Below are 21,714 nucleotides of genomic sequence, written 5' to 3'. Positions count from 1 at the left end.
TTTGACCTCTTCAAAGCACAACTAAGATGACATGCTTGTTGGTGACATCACAGCAGCTTCCTGTAATTATGTTTCCTTTTTAATTTTAATTTTCTGCAGTTTTAAACAACTTTAAACACAACACAGAATCAACCCTCTGACAGCAAAACGGCTCGCTTAGCGCACCCCACCTCACTGGGAAACATCACAGCAGTGACACAGCTGCAGTGGGTGTTGTATTCAGAGCAGGTTTAAGTGTACAGAACAAACTGAGGTACAGAGTTTATAAATCCATAGGTCGAGTTGGCAGTTCACTCAGGGTTTTTCGTGCATAGGAAACAGAAAGGGTTTGGGTTTCCCTCAGGGGAAAATCACTTATACTGTAAGAAAAAACAAACCATTTCCATCATTTTTTTAAAGTAGGGTTTCATTTCCTCAAGCGTAAAATACACTGTTTGTTTTCACATTCCAGAAATAATAGAAAAAAACGCATGGATGTCTTTAAGTAAGGTATCCCAGACTCATCGTTTCAATTATATGTGGACCAGTTGTGCTCACTGAGACTCACACACCAAAATAATAAGCCGCAGTTCATTGCTGCAAATTTTCTGAAATCTCTTTGTTATTATATTGTTTATTGTCTCATAGGGGGTCCAAACAATCGTTTTTTCCCCAGTGAGCTGTAAAAGATCCTCGTCTATTGCACAACAAACACAAAGCAAATATCATGAAGACACAGCTGCTAAAAATGACAAAACAATTTCCAAACTTATACAAAGAAAGTTCTCTATTCATTAAGAAAAGCTTTACTCATTTCATTAAGAAAAACACAGGAAAAATATGACCAAGATTTGTTGAAAGTAAACCAGAAACCCCACCATTTTACTACTTTTAGAGATTTTGATTCCTCCGACTACCGCCCGGAGCACAGAAATGTGAATAAACGTGCTTATATATTTCCTGATATTGTTGCAAGTGCTGATTATCATCCAGCATTGACAGCTGAATTAAACAGTGGGCCACCAGCCCTACAAATAGCAAAAAAAACCCCAAAACAATAAAACCCCTCTGGGGTAAGAAAACGACTCAGTTGACCACAATCTGCAATCTACTGACATCTAGTGGTGAGATTTTACACACTGTAACTTTAAAGATGTCTAGAGGAAATAGTGCAATTAAGTACATTTTTCAGATGTACCTTTTTCACTCTTGAAAATTTACAGTTTACACAAGCTAAATTTATGGTAAAAGACTCGTATGGAGTCTCAAACATAAAGCATATTGTACTGTTGTCAAGGTGGAACTTTTTCTAGAAATAGCCTTACAAAAGCTGGAAGTGTGGCATTTGTTGGATTATGAAAGGCGAGCCCTCCTCTGCTGGTTTTGACCTTCCTCTCCCCAAAACTTTCAGAAAGTCTGACAAAAATCTGCAACTTGTTCCTAAAACTCTGATGAAGCACTAAAGTTTGAAGAATCTGCCTCTTGACACACGTTTCAATAACAGCACTGCAGCAGATCTTTTACGAGCACCCACATTCTTCCATGAGACTTTTCATGAGATCAGCTATGTAGGCTTGTAGTGAGGATAATACATCAAATATTTCACGTATGAGTCAAAAGTTAGAGTGAAAAAAATTGATATGTCAGCAATTTTTCTTCACATTTTTCAGATAATTGGCATAAATGTATTAGTAAATTGATAAGAGGTCTTTACAAAAATCTATTTTCTGGCTGACATGCTGCAGTAAAATGACAGCATGCAGTACAGTGGGGCAAAAAAGTATTTAGTCAGCCACCGATTGTGCAAGTTCCCCCACTTAAAATGATGACAGAGGTCAGTAATTTGCACCAGAGGTACACTTCAACTGTGAGAGACAGAATGTGAAAAAAAAATCCATGAATTCACATGGTAGGATTTGTAAAGAATTTATTCGTAAATCAGGGTGGAAAATAAGTATTTGGTCACCTCAAACAAGGAAAATCTCTGGCTCTCACAGACCTGTAACGTCTTCTGTAAGAAGCTTTTCTGTCCCCCACTCGTTACCTGTATGAATGGCACCTGTTTGAACTCATCATCTGTATAAAAGACACCTGTCCACAGCCTCAAACAGTCAGACTCCAAACTCCGCCATGGCCAAGACCAAAGAGCTTTCGAAGGACACCAGGAAAAGTATTGTAGACCTGCACCAGACTGGGAAGAGTGAATCTACAATAGGCAAGCAGCTTGGTGTGAAAAAATCAACTGTGGGAGCAATCATCAGAAAATGGAAGACATACAAGACCACTGATAATCTCCCTCGATCTGGGGCTCCACGCAAGATCTCATCCCGTGGGGTCAAAATGATCATGAGAACGGTGAGCAAAGATCCCAGAACCACACGGGGGGACCTGGTGAATGACCTGCAGAGAGCTGGGACCAAAGTAACAAAGGTCACCATCAGTAACACACTACAACGCCAGGGAATCAAATCCCGCAGTGCCAGACGTGTTCCGCTGCTGAAGCCAGTGCATGTCCAGGCCCGTCTGAAGTTTGCCAGAGAGCACATGGATGATACAGCAGAGGATTGGGAGAATGTCATGTGGTCAGATGAAACCAAAGTAGAACTTTTGGTATAAACTCAACTCGTCGTGTTTGGAGGAAGAAGAATACTGAGTTGCATCCCAAGAACACCATACCTACTGTGAAGCATGGGGGTGGAAACATCATGCTATGGGGCTGTTTTTCTGCCAAGGGGACAGGACGACTGATCCGTGTTAAGGACAGAATGAATGGGGCCATGTATCGTGAGATTTTGAGCCAAAACCTCCTTCCATCAGTGAGAACTTTGAAGATGAAACGAGGCTGGGTCTTCCAACATGACAATGATCCAAAACACACCGCCCGGGCAACAAAGGAGTGGCTCCGTAAGAAGCATTTGAAAGTCCTGGAGTGGCCTAGCCAGTCTCCAGACCTCAACCCCATAGAAAATCTGTGGCGGGAGTTGAAAGTCCGTGTTGCTCGGCGACAGCCCCAAAACATCACTGCTCTCGAGAAGATCTGCATGGAGGAATGGGCCAAAATACCAGCTACTGTGTGTGCAAACCTGGTAAAGACCTATAGTAAACGTTTGACCTCTGTTATTGCCAACAAAGGTTATGTTACAAAGTATTGAGTTGTATTTTTGTTATTGACCAAATACTTATTTTCCACCCTGATTCACGAATAAATTCTTTACAAATCCTACCATGTGGATTCATGGATTTTTTTTTTTCACATTCTGTCTCTCACAGTTGAAGTGTATCTCTGGTGCAGATTACTGACCTCTGTCATCATTTTAGGTGGGGGAACTTGCACAATCGGTGGCTGACTAAATACTTTTTTGCCCCACTGTATATGTGACAGTAAGGATGGACCTTGTAGTTCAGTATCACTGAGTGTAATGAACTGTGCCGTCTCAGCCCTGCACCGAGCTGAACGATGAAGCAAGGACACGCGAATGACTTCAGCAGCTCCGGATGGAGCAGCAGTGAAAGCAATGATAAAACATTCCCGATACGTACAGAGATACACGCTTGGAGCGAAGACGGCCCTGAGTGGAAATTCTTATCTGCCATGTGATTAATTAGTCTAATTGCTCTATCCTTTTTGTCCTCTATTTCATCAAGTATTTCTGACTGCAGGCATTTTATCCACTTTGTCTATTTCCATTTCCTCTCCATTCCTCTGAGTTCTCATTTCTTATCCTTTTTTTTAACTGTTGGTGCATCTCCTTTCCTTTCCTTTCCTTTCCTTTCCTTGCCCTCACTGCTCTTCTCCTTGCTCCATTCCTTGTTCTCACTCTTTCATCCTCTTTTCTTCCTTTGACTTTCCCTTTTGCGCTTTCTTTAGAGTTTTTTTTTTTTCATTTCCTACCTTTCCTCTTTTTCCCAACTTTCTCCAACTTCTTTTGTTTTCATTTAATTTTTCTTTCATTTTCTGGACCTTCCTTCTTCATCCTGCTGTCTTTCCTTTACTGCTGTTCCCTCTCCTTCTTGCTCCTTTCTTTCTTCTCGCCTCTTTTTCTTTCAGTCTATATTGAAAGATAAATAAAATATATCTATTTCCTGTCCTCTATATTGTCCTTGTCTTTCCATTCTCTACTTTCCTCATATTTTCTTCCCTTTTCATTTATTTTTCCCCCCATTTGCTGGACCTTCCCTCATCATCTTGCTCTCTTCTCATTTAGTTTGCATTAGCTTTCTTTCCATTTCTTTCCACTTTTTTCTCTCCTCCTTCATTCTTCTCTTCTGTTTTGCTCATCTTTCCTCCTATCGCTTGTTTTTCCTTTCCTTCCCTTCCCTTCCCTTTCTCTCTCACCCTTATTTCTCCCTCTTCCTGCTATTTTATATTGCTTATGTCTCTTTCCTTCTTCTGTCCTGATCTCTCTCTCATCTCTCTGACACTCGGTTGTGTTACTCACCGCCGTATCTGTTCCACCTCTCGCTGCGTGAGTGTGACTGTCCCTGTGACTTGCTGTTTGAGTGTGAGCTCTCCTGCTGAGTGTGTGTCCTTGTTAGTACTTACATTGCGGGGACATAAATGGTGCGGACTTGTTTTGGACACACAAACGATCGTTTCCTCCATGCAAATGACTTGATTTGAGTGTTAATAACCTGTTGGGTCAAAGGTTAGGTTTTAGATTGTGTAGGTTTTGGTTAAATTAAGTTAATGTAAGTTGAAACCTGACTGTGTGTGTGTCAGCAGCTAAGAGGCCCTGCTGATGAGCGCTACTACCATCAGATTGTTTTCTCCTTATATGTGTGTGTGTTGTCTTTTGTCTTGTTTCCTTTATTTGTCCAAAAGGAGGGAGAAAATAAAAGCAAACGAAGACAGAAAACTGTACATGAGAGGGATCGACCTGCAGAGATTGTGAAATCCGTGGACGTGCATCATGTGGTTGTGTTTGATGCTCTTAAAGGTTATGGTTATAGTGGCAGTAATGAAACCTCAATCATCGCTCACTGAAATCCAATCATCGCATGCTGTTCCTGTCTGCTCCTCTCTTTTATTACTTAGTGTGTTTTCTTGCGCGTGGTGTTCTTGTTAGCAAGGAGATGAAAGAGGAATGGAGCGACAAGAAACAGCCTTAGCCTCTTCTTCAGTCTTCCACTGTCCACTTTCTCTCTCGTTCTTCTCTGCATCCCAGTCTGTTTTTAGCTGCTGTGCACATTCCTTAAATGTGATTCTCAAAATTTCTACTCCTTTTTTTTAATATATATATATATTTTTTTATTGCCTGAACTCAATGAGTAAAGCTGTGTGTATATCACAGCATTTAGACTGATTTACAAACAGCTAACAAATCCTCCAGAACTGGCAGTTCTTACAACATTCTTACAGTTCTTACAATTATTTGCTATTATTATTATTTATTTATTTTTTACTAGAAGTTACTCTTACATGGTGTTAACCAAACTCTAGCAGAATTAATTTTTACTGCAATATTTGATTTAGTTTTAGTCATAATTTAGACATCTAAATACTTTTAGTTTTATTCGACTTGTAGTTTTATTATTAAGATTATAGGAGCCAAATTCAAAAGTTGATTCATTGACTAAAGTGAAAAGGGTTGTTATGTCTTTACAGAGCAGAGGTGCTCCACAAGGTTTACAAAGTCTTATTTTGAAATCCTTCCAAGTGTTGTCGTTTTCATGAGAAACAGGGGAGCTGGTTGTACGGATGCCATTTGTCAGGTCTAACCTTCATTCTGATTGGATCATTTCCTAAATCGTCCCGCCTTTCTGCACAACTTAATTAGTTCTGATTGGATCTTATCTCTCTGAATATTTTGTTTATAGTTGTTGATGAAAGTGTCGCTATGTTTCATCAGTTTTCGTCCGTTAGTTTTCGTTTAGTTATTCTCATGTTTTGTGAGGGGGGGAAAAAACTGCGATGAAAATTATTGGTCAGTGAAATTAAGACTGAACCCTAGATGGTTTACCAATGACCCAGTGGGTTTTAAACTATCATGTTTGTATAGGTTCTCAGTCATCCAAGTCATAGTCGTCTTGAGAGATATTTAACCCCTAGTGGGACTTCTCCCCTTTGTTTGTTGACCTGCTACTGATCATGAGAGTTGTCACATGAGCCAAAGTGTGAACAAAGACTAGGGTCTTAAATCATCACCAGGGATTAAGGGTAAACCACTATGTGAGACATTGTGACCTATTGAGGTAACATGAAGCGGGGTGTGAGTGGGGGTTGAAGCACATGGGGAGGGATCTCTAGACTGCATTGCAGGTAGCTGATACCTGGTGTCGTACTGTAAAGTTTTATTTTTAGCTAAATGATATAAAAAAAAACACTTCCCTGAAAATGGCTCCACAATTTTTCATTCAGCACTGATGGGTCTTTACAGATGTGAAGGTCAACCCCTTCCATATGCTCTAATGCTCTCCCATATTGTCATGAATGCTGGATTCTGCCCTGTTATTAAAGAGGCTGGGCCTCTCTGATAGATCGAGCAGCTCTGAGGTCCTCTTTTTATACCCAGTTAAGTTTCCATTTAACCTAAAAGGTTATCAGATGCTTCACCGGGTCATTTTGTAGCAACCTACACAACCTTTACACAACCTTTCCAGCATTTTATTAATATTCATTGCTAGCATTCAGTTAAAAAGAAAATCTCACTTTATTAAACGTTTGCGTTACAACATGTCATCTTTGTCCTATTTTCACTTACTCAAATAGTTTAGATGTTCTGCAGTGTGTATTTATCCTCACTTTGCACAGATGCATATTAAATGTAACATTAAAACCCTTTTGCACGGATGACTGTGTAGATGTTGGGTAGTTAAATTTGCCTCTGTCTTGTGTTTGCTATCCTCCCTGCAGGGCTACACGGATGAACCAGTGTCCAAGGTTTTGTGTCATGTGGAGGACGGTTCGGTGGTGCAGCTGGACAGGTGGAACCTCTTAGTAGAAAAGAGCTCTGCCCAGCCAGAGGAGGGCACACAGAAGGTCAGTTTGTGCTGGAAGTTAGGATGTGTGCGTTCCATATTAGGTACACTGTTGGAATAAAGATAGGGCAGTTTTGGTGCTTTATTTTTCAGCCTCTGAGGTTTTTGCTTGTTAATATCTATACCGTGGGTTTAAAGAGTTGGGCTTTACCAAAAAGTGTGAATTTGGATGAGTATCAGTAGCTAAATGGTCAGAGTTTATGCTCAAAGAGGATCTGAGCTGCCTATGTGAATAAATTACATTATATTTATGCAAAGAGGCCCACTTCAGTGTTTTTCCTGCATCCTCAGCTGCCCTTGAACGTGTTCAACAACTACTTCAGCCTTGGCTTCGACGCGCACGTCACCCTGGAGTTCCACGAGTCCAGAGGTGTGTGAAAGCTATTTTAATATCAGTCTTTTTTTAAATTTTCACCTTGTGTCAACTCTATTCATGTTCCATTAGGTCCTCCTCTCCCTAGTTAATAGATCATTTTCTGCTTTTGTTAAAAAAAAAGAAGAGAAAGATGAGCAGAATGAAAAATTTACAAAGGATACTGAATCAGATTCACACATTCAGGCATGCACAAATGAGTCAGTCTCTCCGTGTTACTCTGCACCGCTCTGCGTGAGTTTTCACATTTGTAATCCCACGGTCTTTGTCGCATCTTTAATGTATTCTCCTTCTTTCTCTCTGCCTCTCTAATTGTGTCTTTCCAGAGGCCAACCCAGAAAAGTTTAACAGTCGCTTCCGCAACAAGATGTTCTATGCAGGAGTGAGTGTCCCCGATGACTTTCTTTCTGCTCACACATCCACAGACACACAAACCTTTGGAGCCGAAACTCTTCCTCCCAGTCACTGTCTGTCTGACACACAGACACATGTTAGGATGAGCAGGAAGAAGTCTGGTTTAAATAAGCGAGAATGAGGTGCCGCAAAAAAATCACTCAGAGTAAATACACATGGAGGCAAAGAGAATATCTCAGCTGTTTTTCAAAAGAAAGTAAAAGCTACAGAATGTAAAGAAACATCTGCTTTGACTTTATATCCCAAGCCTCTGTACACTGAGCAGATTTCAGGTGAAGTTGAACGAGGACCAGGCTGTACTTTTGAGCAGTACCAGGTTGTGCCACCTGACGGTGCAGGGAGTCAGTCTAGCGTTCACTCTGAGGGCCTTTACACACCAGCACGTAAAATCTGTGCAAATGTTTCATGAATTAAAACATTTTTCAGACTTATCTATTTTTAATGCAGCCATTCACATCGACCGCATACCTTTGCCAGATGATTTTTGGGTAATTTTCCTGTAATCCAGTAATTTTACTGATCTGTAGTGAGCCGAGGTCATAGCACGCTGTTTTGATCTTTGATCTATTGTTAATTAATCCAGCATTTTTCCAACTTCGTGCAGCTCTAGCTTCTGAACCTCCCCGATTGAAATAAAAATTCTTAAACAAGAATTTTTAAATTTGGAGCTATTTGGAATGAGCAAATTCTCTGTGAAGGATGTGAGTTGGAAGGGAGAAGTGATGGGTGGGAGTTGGAGCGGAAGCGTGTCACGGAGTTATCTCTTTTTAATGAGGGAAATGTAATGAACTGTAATTCTGTTTGATTGGGCCCCATTCTCTCTCTGTGTGTGTGTGTGTGTGTGTATGTGTGTGCGTGTGTGTGTGTGTGTGTGTGTGTGCAGGCTGCGTTCTCAGATTTCCTCCAGAGGAGCTCCAGGGATTTGTCCAAGCACGTCAGAGTGGTGGTGAGTGTTAACACACTCTCTCCGTCTTCTCTCTCGCTCTCCGCCTGTATCGTTTTCTGTGTCGACATGTTTGGGCAGCAGGTCGGTGATTAAAATCCCGCCCTCTGCTTCTCTTTTAACGGCCGCCGTGCTGAAGTGTCCTTCATTAAAGTCTTACAAGAACCACCGCGCTGCTCATTCACTGACCCTGAACACTGACATCTACCCCAGGGTTAGAGCACCAACAGTTTTTTATTAACATTTCTAATGACGATTTCATTGGTTAATTGAAAAATTCCTTAAAAAAAGAAAAATGCCCAGAGATAAAATGAGCATATTTAAAGGGACAGTTCACCCCATCTCAGGGGTGATCCAGTATGTGGTGCAGAGCAGATTTCTGGTTTGTTGTCTCTCTCTTCATGTTAGCCCTGTGATGGACTGGTGACCTGTCCAGAGTGCGCTGCGCCCTCTGCTCTGTGCTAACTGGAGCAGGCTTGGACGATATCAGCTGTAGGTTCAAGTCAACATTAACATCTACAGAGGAATGCAGGAGAGGGGTACAACAGTATCTACAGCTATCTGTAAAGCATGGCAGAGGCTGTGTCTTGGTTGGGGGCTGTATTTCAGGCAGTAGTGTTGGATATCTTGGAAAATCTTATGGAATTAGGAATGCAGATAAGTACTATCAGATTTTGATCCAGCATGTAATGTCCACCCTGGACAGGCTGGCTTAATTTTTTTAGGTATGACATTGATCCCAAATACAATGTCAATGCAGTAAAATCATTCCTGGATGAAACACACAGTCATGGATTGGCCTCCCCGGAGCTCGGACCTCAACGTTACTGAAGCAGTGTGGGATCATCTACAGGCAGAAAAAACATCCAAAGACGAGCTTTGAATGTCTTTCAAGAAGTCCGGAGAACTATTCCTCAAGACTACTTAAAGAAAGTACAAGAAAGCAGCCCCAGAAAGTTCAGGCTGTGTTGAAGAATAAAGTTGCTTATATGAAATATTGATTTTCGATTGCCCTTATATTAGTAATTTGTCAATATTAGCTATTGATATATAGGTATTGTCTCTTGTGATGGCTGATTAACCATAACTAAAAAAGTAAAAAAGAAATGAAAGAAACACCCTTCAGCCTTGTTATGAGTGTTGATGTTGCAAAGTTTGTCCACCAGAGGGCGCCCTGCAAATTTCCTGTTGGGAACTCATATGTGTGAAATAGCACATCTGATTGATTTGACTTGATTTGGTGGTGAACGGTCCCTTTGATTTTTTTTTCCCAGTTAACAAACCCTGTAACTATCTTGGACTGAGTAGAACATAACTAAATTACAGGATTGTTTACTGTGTCTTCAGTGTCAGTGATGCCCCGAGAGCAGCATCTGTTGAAATTTCATGCCAGAGCAGCAAAACACAAACAGTTTTTTGATCGTCTCGGAACATTTTCCGACTTCCCTACTCTGATGCTGACTCTCATCCTCAAGCTTCTTGTTTCCTGCTGCTTTGGATAATAAATATATCCCGTCATTCAAAGAAAGAAAGAAAAAAAGACTCAGTCGTTTCCTTAAAACAATCTTGGCGCTGCAGTTTTGAACAAATATTAGTAACACAGGAGGAAAAACTGTTTGTTTGGGATTGTTTTCAGCTGCTAATTTGTTGTTGCTGTGAGTATTTATAGCAGCATCAGCAGATTTACAGTGCCCTCGTTCATTGTAATGCAGGAACTTGTTAGAGGTGTTAACGCTGATGTGTTTTATATAGTTTCTGTGAGAATAATGGAGCTGTGTGGCACAGAGGAATGAGCTCAAGCTTCGGATGCGCAGCGCTGAGGCTTTCTGTTGGTTTTGGTCTTTTCCTTGGATTTATTTATAGAAGCATATTGAATTTGACTGGACTTATCCTTTAATTATGCTTTGATTTAGAAACTTTCCTGGTGGAAAATAGATAATTGAATATGAAAAATCTGACCCAGAAATGGTTTGTACATTTAGAAAATGGCACATCTTACGTGGTTGCAGCAATAAATCATTAACGGCATCCTGCAGGGAGCTGAGTGTGGCGTGACCCTTGACCTGATTAATCAGAACGTGGGGGCGGGTTGGACCGAGAGTGAGGACAGTGAAACTGAGAGTAAAAGCTGAGAACGGCGAGCGACGCTTGAAATGACATTTAAAAGCAAAACAAACGTTCTGAGAGTGAAAATAAGTTGTTATACTGCAAATATGTGGCGCACATTCTGTGAAACGTTGGCTCAATGTTTCTCTTTCCATGTGTTTCACAGTGTGATGGCACAGATCTCACTCCCAAGATCCAGGAGCTGAAGTTCCAGTGCATAGTGTTTCTAAACATTCCCAGGTAGGTGATCATGGAGTGGCCATGATGGCGCAAATCGATGGTTCCCAGGAATTTCTTGACCTGAACTTAGTCAGGCACTGTCTAGGTTTCTGAATATTATTGATTAGCTTCATAGCTTCAAATTCAAATTCAAATTCAAATTTTATTTGTCACGTACACAGTCATACACAGTACGATATGTAGTGAAATGCTTGGACAACTGCTCGTGACCTAAAGAAAACAAAAAAGGAAAAGGCTATGAATAAGATAGGAAATAAATATGAAAAATTAAAAAGGGTAAATTTAACTAGGAAGGAATAAAATATAAATTAAGGTTAAAAATGAAATAACTGTACAACACAAATTAGAATGAAGGGTAAATGGCTTCAACACAAAGGGGTGGGGGTGTAATGGTGTGGAGGATTTTTTCCATTCTTTGTGACCCTTATTAGCCTACCCAAGTCTTGTTGCTGACCACGCTGATTCCTACTCATCCTCCGATGGTTGCTTCCAGCAGGATGACACATGGTGTCAAACTGGTTTATTGAACCTGCACACAGATGGACTCCACAGTCCCATCTCAGTCCAACAGAGCACCTTTAGTAGTGGTGGAACAGGAAATTCTCATCATGGATGTGCAGTCCACAAATGTGGAGCAACTGTGTGATGCTATCATGCCAACATGGATGTTTCCAGGACGTTGTTGAGTCTGTGGCATGAAGAATTAAGGCAGCTAAAGCTGTGACATAGATGTGTTGTGTCTTTGAACATCTGTGAGGGGGCGGTACTTATTTTACCGTCACTCAGTGCTGCTGCAGTGTCAGTTCTGTCTCGATGCCTTTTGTGAACCAGACAGATTTGAGAGCTTTTCCTTCCCAGCAGAGGTCTGGCTATTTTCTTTTTTTCGAAGAAATTCACGGCGGACAGACTCCGAGCGTCATCAGTCAGTCATTGGTGAATTTAGTAGCAGTTTTGTGATCTGTGGCTCAGTCAGTCTTTTTGAAAACAGTGTTGCTGTGTTGCTTCTTTGTGAATTTCTTGGTATTTGCTCTGCTAAGAATAAATAAAAACCAAAGAAAAAAAGTTCACTGTTATTGAAAAACGTGTAAATAATGGGGCATCTGTAAGTTTTAATTTCTGTCTAACAATTCAGTGTGTGACAAAGCATGTTAAATAGCATCTAGAAAACTGTGAGACACCACAACTCTCTTGTGACTACCTGACTAATTAAATTCTTGAAGTGGGCTGAAGGTAGAGGCAGGAGGTGTAATTCAGGTTTTATGCTCGCTGAAGCTGTTGACTTCAGTCCTCCCACGCAGCCTGGAGTTAAAATACTCCTCAGTCAATAAAAACAAATTTCATACCTGTTCGGTCAGAGGAAAGTCTGCGCCGTCACTGGAGAAAGATGAATCAGCCAGAAAAGCACCTGATTTGATATTTGAGTTTAACCTTTGCTAAAAAACATCAGCAGTGAGCGTGTCATCAACAGGACGCCACAGGGGGAGCCCAAATGACATTTAAGGTGTTTTTGAGACTCTGTTGTTGCATGATTGTGTTAACACGTGTGCAGATACTGTGCCGGCACCATGCCATGGGGAAACACGGGAGACCATCGAGACTTTGAACCTCAGCGGCATGACGACGGCTGCATCGAGGTTATCGGCTTCACCATGGCCTCGCTGGTAAGAATTTCAAAAAAGAAGCAGCGCAACGAAGAGAAAACCACATCTGAAAACGTCTCTGTTGTCCACTAGGCAGCGCTGCAGGTTGGAGGTCACGGAGAGAGACTTCACCAGTGCAGAGAGGTCATCCTCACTACCTACAAGACTGTACCTGTTCAGGTAATATTAGAGTGACAGAGTGTAATATAACAACCTCATACCTGCAGGATTCAAAGCAAGAGCAGCTAGAGAATAATCAGAGTATAAGAAAACAACAAACACGTAGAATTCCTCAGAATAAACACAAACTGTTGTAGTAAATGTACAGTTTTATTTAGGAGTGTCTAACATAAGGCCCGGGGGCCAGAATCGACCCAGCAAATACTCCAATCTGGCCCACTGGACAGCTTTGGAAAATGTGAAGAAGTCTTACGGCTTTTCCTTTTGATAAAGACCCTTCACCACCAAAACTGTTTATGCTGCATTAAAGTAATTAAGTAATAGATAAACAATTAAATTTAATATACCTAGTTTAGCTTGTATTAAAAACATTAATTAATAAAAACTTTGAAATTGAAATGGTACGTGACAGCAAACTTTAGGTCCGTGCTTCTAAGACTTCCTCTGGTACAAAAACCTGGATAAAGTTCCCACTTCCCCATCTCACATGTTTAATTGATCAGTAACAATTAAAAACAATTGACTTCAGGTGAAATTAATTTCAGCACAGTCAGTCCTGTTTCCCAGCATGAAGATCAACCTTTTTAAATTCCGTATGTTTCTGGTGATGCACCTCACAGTTTGACAAACCTTTGAGATGACTGACTGATTTTTAATTTTTCTCTCTTAAATATTTGATTCAATTCTTCGTTTAGCTCTGAGTAACTCTGCAGGGGACAATATTTCATTATTCATTCTTTATTTCATTATTATTTAATCATATCTATTAATGATATTTAAAACGTAACTATAGTGCTGGCTGTAATATAAACAGAGAAGCAACAACGTTGAGAAACAAGAAAAGGGTTAAACAGTTTTTCTCAGATGGGTACATGAGAACCTCTCGGGGTAGTGTAGAGTACTGCATTGTTTAAAGTAACAGTCATGCAGAAATGATGAAGTCATTCAGCTGCAGTAAATGCAATGAGAAGTGCGAGTGTATTAAAATTGGCTATATATTTAATTTTATTTGTGATATTTAATGACAAACAGACAAAAGTGAGCCAGATGTTTGTGTGCGGCCTCTTTTCTGCAGTGACTCTGATCAAAAGCTCAGATAGGAGACAGAGATGAGAGCTGTTAAAACCCTCTGTTTGTGATGAGCAGGGGCTCAGTGTGAGATAAAGAAGGATTATTTTGAGCTGAATCGTGCAATGCCGCTCTAGTAGAGTCCGCTATACTGTGCTGCGGTTTGTGAGATTTATTTAACCTGACATTTCTTTTTATCAGGCCAGGTCAAATAAACATTACACAAGCTATTACTAAATTGAAGACGGCTCAAAACATCTCCAAGAGCCCAACCAAACCTTCAAACAATCTGTTTTGGGTAAAATGACCCCAATAATGACCATTTAAAAAAAGAAAAAGAAGGTTGAGCTCATATAAAGTCATCAGGGAAGTGTTTACTGAGGTCACAGAGCAAGTGAGTTGAGGGCCGTTTTCATTTTATAGAAGTGGAGGTCTCTTTCCAAACAAGAGTCACCCTCTGCTGGTCCTTAGAAAGAATGCAGGTTTAAGACGTCCGTCTTTTAAACTGTTTGTGAGTGCAAGTAGCTTCTTGGCTGATTTTCGGATTTATATGCTGCTGATGTAAGCCTAAAAGAAGCAAATACTATGAAGTCATTGGTTTGACTTTTAAAACATGACCTCAGCGTGTCTTTCTGTTCAGGTGGACGGCGAGCCATGCCGACTGGCTCCATCCACTCTCCGCATCTCTCTTCGAAATCAGGCCAACATGGTCCAGAAGAGCAAGAGACGCACCTCTGTGCCCCTGCTCAACGAGTGAGTCACACACACACGTGCGCGCTCGTACAGATGGAGGAGCTAGGCCAGCAGCGTTGTAAAAAATCTGAATGAGTCACACAGTCTGTTTAGCAGGAGCTGACATTCACTCGTCAGTCTCCCACATCTCCGTACAGCACGCCAGACCAAGTCAAAGGAGGGACGTGTAATCAAATTAATCCAAACAAGAGCATGGGTGACACGCTGACACGTGACACTGGCAGTTTCCTGTGAACAGGAGATGCTTATTGATCTGTTTCAGGAGTGGCAGTGCTGCCTTGTGATTTCCTCCTGCACAAAGAGAATCACGAGACTACTAACCCTCCTCCATCCCCGTAGCACTAATATCTCTTCATGTATATCTCTGTCTTTATCTGTGTGTATTTTAAACCGTGTCAGCTACAGTAACTGTGTGCATGTGAGAGCAGGAAGAATAGAGGGTGATGACTTTCTGTAGCAGAACTTATCGACTGTCTGTACTGCTACTGTGCTATCAATGTTTGTCCACTTACCTCTGGGCTTTTCTCCGTCTGTTCCTCCTGTTCTTCTTCTTCTTCTTCTTCTTTTGTCTTCCTTCATATTCACTTCTTCATTCCTCCAACACACACGCCGGTGTGATCTTTAATTATTTCTTTTCTTTTCTTTACCTTGTCTCCTTCCCCTCCTCTTTTTTTCATTTCCTTTCCCCTCCTCGTCATTTTCTCTTTTTCCACCCCTCATCTCCCCCGTCATACGTTCCTCCTCTCTTCTGTGTGTGTGTGTGTGTGTGTGTGTGTGTGTGTGTGTGTGTGTGTGTGTGTGTGTGTGTGTGTGTGCGCGTGTGTACGGCCGTAGTATTCAGAAGGTGTGTGCAGCTGATCTGCGCCGCCTCTCTGCTCCCCCCGACTCCTTCTCTGTGTAAGTACCTGAGCCCTCTGTGACCGGATGGATGGATGTTTGTGTCCGTGTGAGTAAATGTGTTGACAGCGTTGTGTCTTTATTGATCCATCAGGCTTTGACCAATATTTGACATGACAAAATCAGCAGTTGGCATCTTCCCAGCTTTTTGTGGTCAGTTATGATGATTTTAATGATAGCAAATTATAAAATATTTGACTTTATTTGTTCATTTAACAGTTTTTATTTGTAGTATTGGAGGTGGTGCTCAGTCAAAGCTTTGGCTACTGAACAAAAGGATGAAGCAGAAAAGCTGCGACCCATTTTAAAATGAGAAAATCCCACGGGCCCCACCCAATCTTAAGTCCTCACCCTAATCATGATACAAGAGAAAGTGATATTTCCTTGAAAGTTGTGTTTAAAAAAAGCCTTAATAGCAATCGCACTGATGAAGAAACGTAAATGTCCAACCAGGCCTTTCAAACATGACACGCTCTTTAACCTGCAAACACTTTAGTACAAACTCACGGGTAATGACCGGTACATTCACCACGAGTGAGCCTCCTGCATGCTGAACTCAGGCAGTACCCTCACCTGAACCAAGCAGAGTATTTCCAGGAGCGAGGAAGAGTCTGACGTGGGCTGTCTCCTGCTGCATGTTTAATGCGAGGAAGGGCAAATCAGGACAAAGTCCCAACATTGAAAGAGGCTCTGCATTAGGATTCCCAACTCATTTAAAGTGGCGCTTTTTGGGGTTTTAGGTGCAGGCACCTCATAGAGAGGAGACGGTTATCCAAGGACACCCTGACTAATGTTCCTCTGTGCTCGTTAGCAGCGGTGGCTAATCAGAAAGACAGCAACCTGTGAGACGTAACAGACAGGAGTCGTAATGTCCTTATTTTATAAGCCCAGATTTTTCCTGTTGGACGTGTTGGCTGTGAGGGTCCATGAACCCCATTTTGAGAACCCCAGATTTGAAATGCTCAAATAGCTGTATTGGTCAAACCCTGCTGTGTCGTGCTGGCTGTTGGTGTTTGTGTTACACAGGCTGGAAGAGAGCGGCAGAGAGAGAAAGAGCGCGTGGCAGCATGCAGATAAAAGCCTGTCCACTCCTCAGTGTGCTTCTGTCTTTTGTCTTAATGTTTCCCTCGCTGTAGTCCCTTTACCTTTACCTGAACCGAGCCTCTCGCTTGACGTCCAGACCCTGTAAAGTGTCTTAATGTTGTGCTCTGAGTAACAAGAGTCATGTAACTGTTGTAATTTCAAACGCTTTCTGTCCCTTTGCAGGTAAGATTATTGAGTTAGAGCTTTTGAGGCTCTGTGGACGTATGATTCTCAAACACCTGTGCAGATGTCTTTTATATGTCAGAGCTCATAGATCTGTTTTCACATGAACGAAAGAAGACAGAGGAGGAATTAAATATCAGGTAAAAGCAGCTGAGCTGAACTCCACTGTGCTGCTTACTGCTGAAATATTTATTCAATTCCAGTGTTTTGGTCTGTCCAGCCTTCGTCAGGTACGTGGGCAGCATCTCAGCATGAGATCACTTTCACTGAAAGTCAGACGGACCAAAACATCGTCAATAATGAAGTGCAGGAGTTCAGCTCAGTTGTTTGTTTGTTTTTACGTAGTTTTCTCCTCTGATCGAGCTGCCACTCATTCAGGTGTGCAGACACTCAGTTATATTTATATTTAAATAAAAGCTCAGATCTGTTTTGCGTTGTGTCCAGTTGTGTCTGTGCGTGCATGTATGCATCTGTATGCCTTTCTCATTGTCTGCTCGGGCATGTCTGATCTGTGCGTGTGTGCATGTACATGCACGTGTGTGTGTGTGCTTTTTCCAGTCCTCACGCAGTTCCAGATCGTCTGCGTCTTCGAGTGAACCGGATCAGCCTCCAGGAGTACGACAGGCTGCAGTATGACAAGGAGCGGCTACGAGACATATGTAAGGCTCTCTGTGTCTCTTAAATTAAAAAAGAAATCAGCTTTAATCTGACTTTTTGTATAAATTGTGGGTCACCAGCTGCAGAATTTTGTAGCTCATTTGTTTTTAGCCAAACCAACTTTATGACACACATATAGCTAGCAGATACCTGCTAACCTGTTTGTTATTGCTAAGAATTCCACTAAGGCTGAATTACATCTTAAGACTAAATTAGCGTAAGTACTGTAAGTCACACTGTTTGTCAAATAAACCATTAAAAATAAATTCCAAAAGGCAGCAACAGGATACACGAAACATAACTTTAAGCTTTACAACGAGCAAATGGATGAGTTTTGGTAATGAAGGAGGAAACTTTCCATACAGGCTGGTTTTGTACCATGACACATGACAAAAAACACATGACAAAAAAAAATATGTTTTAGTGGTTTATAAAGTAACAAACCTTTGACTCATGTGACAGACAAATAAAACTAGTATTTTGGACCCGACTGTGTCCAACATTTACGTTTCTGCAGCCTGGCACCACGTTTTCATATTTAAACATATTTCTGAAGATTTCTAGTGCAGAAAAAAATTTTTCTTAGTGTAGGTGATCAGCTGTGGATACCATGTGTTGATAAATCTTTACTATAATTACCCTAAAGCTCTAACATGTGTCTGTGTTTTGTTTTGTTTTTTCTCAGCCATCCCTGTTGGCATAGTGGTGGTGAGGGGGGACTGTGACCTGGAGACCTGCAGACTTTATATTGACAGATTACAAGAGGCAAGTCTCTAGCTTTACCACCATCATCATTATCACTTTAATTGCCTCCCTTGTTCTCCTTTTCTCCTGTTTCCTCCTCTTCATCATTATTTCATGATCCACGCAGCAGCGTCGCTGCTCCTTTCTCAGTTATTTATAGATGGATGAATGACCGGCACTGCCAGGAACGCAGAGGTGCTCTTTAGCTGTCTGTCTCATGTGACTGAATGTAAAATGTGTAGAAGCTGTTGATGTTTTTTGTGTAAATGCTTCTGGCTCTTTGTTAACCTTGAAACCTGTCTGCTGTGTGCTTGCTAGGATTTACACCAGGCACCATCTACTGGCCACAGAGTGCACTACCAGGTATATGACTTTGGGGTGTCTTTCTGTGAGGGTTGAGAAACACTGAAACATTTGGACAGTCATCTAAGAGTTTAACATTTTTAGGTGGCTGGCAGCCCATAAGCATTTGGCTAAATAATAGCTAAATAATATAAACTAACTTTATCTGTTACAGGCTGGCACCCACTCTCAAATCCTTGTAGTAACCCTTAGAGTGGTAAAATCCCTAAAAACAACAAAAGAGATGCACTACATGCTGTCTTATTGTCTTGCTCATCTCTGCCACGCTACAAAACACTCGTAAACAGCACTTTTGTCTTTCTCACGTGTTCTGTCTTTTGCTTCGTCCTTACTCTGATTAATCTCCTGATTGAACCCTGTTACATTCAGTTCATTGTTCAATAAAAAATGGCGACGATCACAACATTTGTCTCTTTGCCTCCAGGATGAAAGCAGAGGTGTCCCCCGGACCAGTTCAACCAGCAGACTGTCTCCCAACTGGAGCTTCTTGGATTGTGAGTGACTGAAACACCTTAAACTGGATCAGAGTCCTTCTAGAAGGATCTCGGTAACATCTTCATGCACCTGTTGTGGCAGTTAATTAAATTAAGTTTAATTTTAGTGGTCCCCAAAACACAAAAACTGCATGTATAGGGTCACCAGCTTGCAGACTTTGACTCAAAGCATTTTAAAACCTTACTTTTTCTTCCCTCCTTGAGAGTTAAATTTCTACTAAGATGCTGTTACAGAATTATTTATGTCTGTAAACCGTACACATAGCTTCTTAAAGCCTTCAACTAGTCACCAAACTAGTCAGTTATCCATCACATCCTTTAGTAAAGTGTCAAACACAGTAATGTATTCAGACTCCAGTCCTGAAAGTAGGGTAAAGTTTATTTATTTTGTGCTTTTTAAGAACAAAGGTCACAAATTCCTTCAAAAGCTGCTTGTATTGGCTCACTTGACACAAGGGGGCGCCACAGCAGGTGATACAACAATTAAGATTATGAGCTCTAAGAGCCGTGCTTAGAGAGTGCTTTGTAGTGAATCAGAAGAGTCGACTCCCATTGAGCGAGAGCCGGTTCCTCACTTAATTTCCTTTCGCTGCTCAGCTCTCACACAGTGGCTCAGCTATGGTCCATTCCCTCCATAATGCGGCCAATCACATGCAAGGATGTAGCATAACATCATTATGTGAAAACAGAGAGGGTGAGAGACGCGACAGTGAAGTGGAGCGTGTGTCTGTCCTCTCAGTAAGTGAGTGAGACAGTAGACAGCGGGGAGGTGGGCTGTGTGAGTGCATCGCAAAAACACATAAATGTGCCTGACACCCGTAAACGAAGCAGCATCTGGCTGCAGTTTAAAGACTTTTTAGTCTCCGTCTCAACTTTGTCTTGGTCTCCACCTGGTCTGTCTTGGTATTATCTTGGTCTTGGTTTAGGCGGTCTTGACTACAAGTCTAGTATTAGTTGATCCCAGGCTGAATGTGTAATGTTTGCTAACTTGCAAAGAATTCCCACAGGGGGGCGTCAAAAGTTTCAAGTTTCAAAAGCCACAAGTAGCACAAAAAAGGTTTATTATTATTGTCTTGGACTTGAGTTATAAACTAAATTTATAACTCGATAAAAATGAAAGTCGTTGAAGCTTTTTCTAAAATCATAAAAGATTATTTGGGTATCATAAAACCCTGCAGAGATTTTGATGAATGCAGCTTTACAGACGTTTTATGTCGCGTAACTGCGTGTTCCTTCTCTGCAGCCACGTCAGCCGACCGCTTCTATCGCATCGACAAGGCTCAGGTATTTTTGACTCTCCTGCTGCTTCAGAATTCACAAAGCTTGTTTCCAGGTGCATTTTCTTCCTCACGTTCCTTCTTTCTTTCCTGGTTCTCTGGGGGTTTGGGGGTTTTGTTTTAGGAGCATCTGCATTTCGTGACAGAAATCTGTCAGGATGAAGTGTTCATCCTGGACCACGAAGCTCCAGTGGTGAGCCAGGGCTCGTCCGCGGGGATGCCTGATCTGGTGGTGGAGCCCACTGCCGGGTAAGTCAGCAGATAGAGGTGACTCACTGAGGTCAGGAGCCTCTTCTGTACGGTGGTCATTCATGCACCTCAATTAAATAAATATATGAATGACATGAACAATTATTAAGCAATGTTTGCATGCGTTTTTACACCTGGTGTGATCAGAAAAACGTAGCAGGTGAGAATTATGTCATGTTTTCCCAGATACATATTGAATTAAAAAAAGGAAATTTAGGAGACACCATCTGTTTGTTTGTTTTTTGTTTGTTTGTTTGTTTGTTGTTTGAAGATATCTGAACCAGAAAACTCCATGCACGCACTTTGTGGAGAAGTTTTCTCCCTCCCAAGTGTTTTGGAGTGCAGTGCTCGAGCCTCTAGGATCATCTTCTGTCTTGGTCTTCAGAGCTGTTCAGTCAGTGAGCAGCTGAATGCAGGCAGAGTTTAGCATCTATTCTCTGACCTGCTAATAGAAAAATGGGCAGTGAAGAGTGACTATCCCTTGGAGGTGGATGCTGAGGTGGATGGGTTCAAACGGCAGAACTGACATTGCGTGATGCGAGTGAATCGTGTCATTGTATATGATGCAGCCGGCACGGCCCTGTGCATTTTATCTGCTCCCCTCACCTCTGGACAGAGTAGACAAAAGAAGGATTACAGAGAAAACTATCTCTGAGAAGTTCACGCTCCACATGAACGTTTCGTTTTACCTACTGTGTGATCACCTTTCTTATCCTGGGTATCAAATAGTTTCCATACCTAAAATGCAAATGAGAAAACGTTTATTCATAATGAAGCAGCGAGCGATTTGGGAGAAGCAACGTCTTTCTGCTCCCAGGCGAGGCAGATCCCCCTGATGCATCTGAAAGAGGGCAAGTGACATCACACGTAGCCACCGCAGCGTCACCCCTGCGTTTTAGCTGCCGCCACACTGTTTTCTGTGGAGCCAGAAGTGACCATGTTTAGGTGAAAGGATGGAGCGCATTCATAACTCTTCACAGACACACATCTTTGAATTATTGCTTAGAGGAAGAAGCCCGCTCAGATGGGACATCAAAACTAAAGCAAACGTGTGTTTGAGGCTGAACATCAGATCATTTCTCTTCAACATTTA

The 21,714-nt window shown here is 41.6% G+C and overlaps 1 protein-coding gene across 1 annotated transcript in view; it reads left to right on the top strand.

Moving 5' to 3' along the window:
• dgki (diacylglycerol kinase, iota) overlaps positions 1–21,714 on the top strand; it is a 107,561-nt gene that overhangs the window by 76,995 nt on the left and 8,852 nt on the right. Inside the window, exons 14-28 of the mRNA XM_085375704.1 lie at positions 6,833–6,958; positions 7,249–7,327; positions 7,657–7,712; positions 8,628–8,690; positions 10,960–11,033; positions 12,583–12,694; positions 12,767–12,853; positions 14,562–14,674; positions 15,509–15,571; positions 17,396–17,496; positions 18,180–18,259; positions 18,557–18,601; positions 19,026–19,095; positions 20,339–20,379; positions 20,497–20,621. Of these exons, the coding sequence (XP_085231830.1) occupies positions 6,833–6,958; positions 7,249–7,327; positions 7,657–7,712; positions 8,628–8,690; positions 10,960–11,033; positions 12,583–12,694; positions 12,767–12,853; positions 14,562–14,674; positions 15,509–15,571; positions 17,396–17,496; positions 18,180–18,259; positions 18,557–18,601; positions 19,026–19,095; positions 20,339–20,379; positions 20,497–20,621 (1,235 nt within the window). The remainder of the gene's footprint in view (positions 1–6,832; positions 6,959–7,248; positions 7,328–7,656; positions 7,713–8,627; positions 8,691–10,959; positions 11,034–12,582; positions 12,695–12,766; positions 12,854–14,561; positions 14,675–15,508; positions 15,572–17,395; positions 17,497–18,179; positions 18,260–18,556; positions 18,602–19,025; positions 19,096–20,338; positions 20,380–20,496; positions 20,622–21,714) is intronic.

Source organism: Diplotaxodon limnothrissa, linkage group LG17 (assembly GCF_057381915.1).
Source record: "Diplotaxodon limnothrissa isolate DT_005_m linkage group LG17, D_limnothrissa_male_GT1.1, whole genome shotgun sequence".
Classification (NCBI taxonomy): domain Eukaryota; kingdom Metazoa; phylum Chordata; class Actinopteri; order Cichliformes; family Cichlidae; genus Diplotaxodon; species Diplotaxodon limnothrissa.
Note: the sequence above shows the minus strand (reverse complement) of the source record. Positions and strands in the feature narration are given on the sequence as shown.